The sequence below is a fragment of the Oryzias latipes genome, chromosome 24 (genome assembly GCF_053564925.1).
Source record: "Oryzias latipes strain Hd-rR chromosome 24, Olatipes_Hd-rR_3.1".
Lineage (NCBI taxonomy): Eukaryota > Metazoa > Chordata > Actinopteri > Beloniformes > Adrianichthyidae > Oryzias > Oryzias latipes.
Genome location: NC_136260.1, coordinates 20,204,552 through 20,210,236, shown reverse-complemented (window position 1 = coordinate 20,210,236; position 5,685 = coordinate 20,204,552). Strand labels below are relative to the sequence as shown.

Sequence of the window (5,685 nt, the reverse complement as noted above, 5' to 3'; positions counted from 1 at the left end):
TTGTGACTGAAGCAAATTATCACTTTTTTACATCTATTTGTGTTTTATTCACTTTAATCTTTCAAAAGAGTATAAAAATGTATCCACAAATATAGAAACACGTTGAGTTAGTTTAAGCTTTGTGATTTTTAGTGAGGAGTCTGGCTCAGTGTCGAGGGTTCGAGTCCGACAAAGCTACCAAGACATTACAGAGGCTTGTTGCAAAGGATTGTGGCCAGGCTGGGAGGGAGTGGGGGGGTGGATGGTCAATGTGGCTCAGGTAACACACTTTCATTTTTCTCTTTCTTTTTTGTATATTAAAAAAGAAAAACATTTGTGCAAAGAAAAGTAAATACAGTGCAGAGATTGGCAACGATAATAAATCGTCTCAAAGATTAAATAAAAATCAGAAGTATATGAAAAATAAACAGTGATGGAAAAGCTATAGTCCATTACAAAATTCATCTCTATGAAAAAGGCAAATTTCAAATGGACAGAATACATGACGAATACACATTACAAATATTTTTAAGTCATATTTTGTAACATTGTAAATATTTGCAGATTTTTCCTTTGTTGGGAAAAAAAAACATTCCATAATGTTTTACCGCCTTAAATCTAGTTGAAAACTTTACAAAGATGCAAAGCTGTAGAATAATGAGTTAAGTGTGAAGGTAACTGAGAACTATGTGTAAAATAAAGACCTATTTGTACACAAATAGTGAGAATTTGAAGTCACACAACGTTTTTTAACTCTGATTAGGTTGCAAACTTGCAGAAAATACAAAAATGTTGGAAAAAATACCAAACGGTATTACAAGAAGACAGATATGGACAAATCAAGCTTTAACACGTAAAGAATATATAAATAAGTATTTGAAGACATGTTTTGTCTTTCTATGAAGTAAATGATGGAAAAGTGTCTTTTTTTTGGCAGTTGATTGAGCTGCTGATGACCTGCACCCTTTACCTGCTGGTCTCCACAAACCTGCTGTCCGACTGTCTGTCAGCAGCGGCTCTCCACAGGTCCGTTTGCTCCCTGCTCTGTCTGCTGCTTCTCCTGCCCTGCCTGCTGCTGACTGATCTCAGACCTGTTTCAGTGCTCAGCCTTCTCTGCTCCTTGGCTCATGGCCTCATAAGGTGAGGAAACACAGAGTTTAGCAGTTTTAAAACAAAATAATATTTAAGTATCATTTCCTGCAACCTTTCTAGTTTACAATGTGATAATTTTATGTCAAATTTCAGCAAATCAAATATCAGGTTAAATAATTTGGGAAGAGAAGAATTAAAGTACACAGCTTTGAGGCAAAGAACATTTTTTAGTCTTAGCATGGTGGTGGCTGTATCATGATCTGAGCATGAAGCATTTGAGTTAAATCGGTTTGCAGTTAGAGGTGGAATAAATTGTACTTGTATAATTATTCTTACAAATAGCAGTTTATTTTTGCATATTATTACAGTATAGATCCAAATAAAACCTTCATGATGGTTCTTTTTTGATACTGTTTCTTTTCATAATTTTACCGACAAACATCGTTTGTCAATGAAAGACATATTTTGCTGTTGTTTCTTTAAATCAATGTATGTCTTGGAATTCATTTACAATCTACTCAAACTGAAGGAACAAAACACAGACACTCACTTCCGATGCTGACAGCAGAAGTTGCCATGTTTAAAATTTAAGCCACCGTCTATTTTTTTCAACTTTGACCCCACTTCCCTCCAGAATTAGCTTTGTTATATTAAACATTCTGGGCACTGGATCGCCATCTTCCATCCGCAGTGCTGCTATTTGTGCAAATTTTTATGTAGAAATTCCTTTTAAGAGGCAATTACTTTTTTGGGTTACATTCAAGAATCACAAGACTGTGTGAAGCACGTTTTCTCAACCATCTGTGCGTCCTGCCGTCTGCAGCTCTGCTCTTTCCACAGCTACAGGAAAGAATTTACTCTCAGACAGATTCTTGCTGCTTAGTTTATATCTCATAATTACCTTAATATATACACCTATGGTCATGAGCTCTGGGTCATGACCGAAAGAACGAGGTCCCGAATACAAGCGGCTGAAATGAGCTTCCTCCGCAGGGTGGCTGGGCGCTCCCTTAGAGATAGGGTGAGAAGCTCGGTCACCCGCGGAGAGCTCGGAGTAGAACCGCTTCTCCTCCACATCGAAAGGAGCCAGTTGAGGTGGCTCGGGCATCTAGTCCGGATGCCTCCTGGGCGCCTCCCTGGAGAGGTGTTCCGGGCATGTCCCACTGGGCGGAGGCCCCCGGGAATACCCAGGACACGCTGGAGAGACTACGCCTCGGGGTCCCCCCAGAGGAGCTGGAGGAAGTGGCTGGGGCGAGGGAAGTCTGGGCATCTCTTCTTAGACTGCTGGCCCCGCGACCCGGTCCCGGATAAGCGGAGGAAGATGGATGGATGGAGAACAATAAAACATGAAAACACTAGGACAATAAAAACATTCAAGCATATAATACAAAAAATAAAAACACAGATAAACAAAACAGTGAATCATAAAAAAAAGGGGATCAGGAGAATTACTTCCAGTATTCAGTGGAGTTCTTTGTTTCTTTAAGCTTTGCCTCCTTAATCCTTGTGCTATCCACCCTTACATTGACGTGTTCTCCCTACCATGACAAAGGTGGATAAAGGTGGAAAGATTTCATGTAATCCATGGACACCAGTGAAGATCACAAATCATTAAAGAAAAAAGGGTTCAGAGCACTGTCTAGTGGGTCTAGATGACCCAACTCCCAACGTCAAAGTGCCTAGGATAGCACAAGGGTTAAAGATATTTATTGGTGGCAGTTTGGTTAATCTTCATCTTTTTTTGAAAGATGTTCCAGCCCACGTTTCATGTTTAATAGAGACAAAAAACCTAAAACTTATTATATAAATGCTCCAAGTAGTTTGTGTTAGAGAGAACAGAATGACTCAACATGAAAGAAGGAACTTGGTTTAAAAGACCAATAATCATAAACCCAAAACATTCAATTGTTGTTAATTTTTTACCGTAACCTGATTAATGATGGAAGGAGATCAAGGTAGGACACTTGTAACCCTTGTGCTATCCTAGGCACTTTACCATTGGGAGTTGGGTCATCTAGACCCACCAGACAGTGCTCTGAACCTTTTTTCTTCAATGATTTGTGATCTTCACTGGTGTCCATGGATTACATGAAATCTTTCCACCTTTATCCACCTACCGTCATGGTAGGGAGAACACGTCAACGTAAGGGTGGGGTCATTTAAGATAGCACAAGGGTTAAAAAAAAATCAGAACAGCTTCCATATTCAGGCTGCACAGTGCTCTCACCTCACAGATTGGTTCAAATCCCGGCTTGGTGGAGTTAACATGTTCTCCTCACGCATGTGTGGGTTTTCTTCAGGAACTGAGGAATATGGGGGTTTTGGAAAATCTTTCAAACACATGGACCATCTGGTTTGGCACCAACAACTTAAAAGCATTCACTCTGATGGTCTGTGTCAGCTTCACAAGGTCACCTTGACTGTGTCTCATCCAAATGCATTGAGCTGCTCTGCTGTCATTGCTCACTGTTGTGAATGATAGATTGCTTTATTGTCACAGAGGGAAATTAGTTTCCACAGACTGTCATAACACTGTGCACACAATGGACATTTAACATGACAAACATGGTAAACATTCAGGATCTGTCCACATTTATTAATTGACTGTACATTTTTTAGCGTTATTTTTTTTGTTTCTCCATCAGTTTGCTGGTCATGCTGTTCTGCCTGAGCTGTGCCAGCAACTGGTACTGGTCCTCTCTGTCTCTGGCTGTGGATCCGGAGAACTTCCTTGTCTCAGTAGGAGTCATCATCTTCTCCTATACCTCCCAGATCTTCCTCCCTTCTTTAGAAGGGAGTATGGAGGACAGGGGACAGTTCGACACCATGCTGGGAAGAACCCATGGAGCTGCCTGCATCATGAAAACCTTGTTTGCTTTGCTGGTCAGTAACTGGCTGAGCTGGGAAAAGCTTTTAAAATGTCTTGTTGAGGGCAGAAAAAGTTAAAGGCATGAATCAAACCTTTTTTCCCTACTTGATAAGGCGGCATTGACCTGGGGGTCAGAGACCAGCGAGGTCGTCACAGACAACCTGCCACCCAACCTTCGGCCTGTTGTTAACATGTGTCTGCTGGCTAAAGCCCTACTGTCCTACCCTTTGCCCTTCTACGCTGCTGCTGAAATACTGCAAAGCTGCTTTCTTAGAGGTGAAACAAACAAGCAAAATGAATTTAGAATATTGTTAACAGGTAGTTATCTAAAATGTCTGAACAAACATCCATGATCAGCTGGGATTCTGTCTCCCTCCAGATGCTTCTAATTCATCAAACTCCAAACACAAAGGTCGAGGAGTTTCCCGCCCAGCCCTGATGACCCGTTGCACCTTGTTGCTGACCTCGTATTTCCTGGCGCTGCTGGTACCCAGGTTCTCCCTGCTGATGGGTTTGACAGGGAGTGTGACTGGAGCTGCACTCACGCTCATACTGCCATGTCTGTTTCACCTGAGGCTGCAGTGGCTTCGGCTCACTGTGAGGGACCGGCTGACAGATGTGTGCATACTGAGCTTGGGGGTCATGTGTAGCGTCTCGGGTGTGATCTGTGCAATGAAAAGACTGGTGGAGGGATCATGAAAAAGGAGCCGAAAAAAAATGATTTAAATAAGAACGTGCAGAAAGTGGTTTGTGCAAATGTTTGGAAGATTTTCAGTTAGCGTATGTGAAGCTTCTGCATAAGTGCAAAATTCAAGACAAAAGCATTTTGTCTTTTTACTGTTTTGAGCTACGTGAAGCTCTGCTGCAACAGTTGGCTGCAGATGTGGGGTTCTGGATGTATTTGGCGTTTTCTCCAACAGCTTGAACCGTTCTCAAATGGTTTACAAGTTCTCTGGCAATGATAGCAGAGTCAAACATTCAAATCTTTTGTTGTAGATTCTTAAAACCTTGGTGATAAACAAATATGAAATGCCAATTAAAAACCTAGTCAGTTCTTGGGTTAAAGTCACTTAAAGGTGTAAATAGACATTTTAGGGTTATTTATGTTTAGCATTTTATCTGCTTGTAACCAAAAGAATGTGAAGAACCTTGCTTTTTCATTAGATGTGATTATAAATTATAAACGAGTCAGACATAATCACAGTGAAAAGTTTAGCTTTTAGTGGATTCAGCTGACATTAAAGAAGACCTGACAACCCACTCTGACTCATTTATTCAAGAAAAATGTAAGACTGACCTCTACAATAACGTTATTTTCTGTTAATGTCAAATATGCCAGCTGGCTTTATTGAATAGAGCAAAAACCTTTGTAATGTTAGCTCTTTGGCAAACCTTGGTTGCATGTTTTTTTTTTTTACTTTTCTAAAATAATTCACTGAATGTCAAAATTTATTTTTGTTCGCTAAAGATTCAAGTTGGCACTTTTCCTTTCCACCCTTTATTATTGCAAAAAACTTATAGTTGGGTATCTGACTGGTATGAAAATTAATATTTCCAAACAAAGAGAATAAAGTCTTTTTTTCTGCATACATTTGCATTTTACGCTTTGAGATTTGGCCTCATCAGGAAATGGCCATCAACCCACAGCATTCTCCAACTTTTACAGGACCCCCCAACAACTAATAAATCATCCAGACCCTGAATAGAAAAAGCTTAACAGAAACTACACTAACACTTGGAAATTA

The 5,685-nt window shown here is 40.3% G+C and overlaps 1 protein-coding gene across 1 annotated transcript; it reads left to right on the top strand.

Moving 5' to 3' along the window:
• Nucleotides 1-805: 805 nt before the first annotated feature.
• LOC144990156 (vesicular inhibitory amino acid transporter-like) lies at nucleotides 806-4,763 on the top strand. Its single transcript, XM_078942959.1, has 4 exons — nucleotides 806-1,119; nucleotides 3,717-3,954; nucleotides 4,054-4,216; nucleotides 4,320-4,763. The coding sequence occupies exons 1-4, from the start codon at nucleotides 932-934 to the stop codon at nucleotides 4,637-4,639; spliced, it is 909 nt and encodes a 302-aa protein (XP_078799085.1). The 5' UTR covers nucleotides 806-931; the 3' UTR covers nucleotides 4,640-4,763.
• Nucleotides 4,764-5,685: the final 922 nt, after the last annotated feature.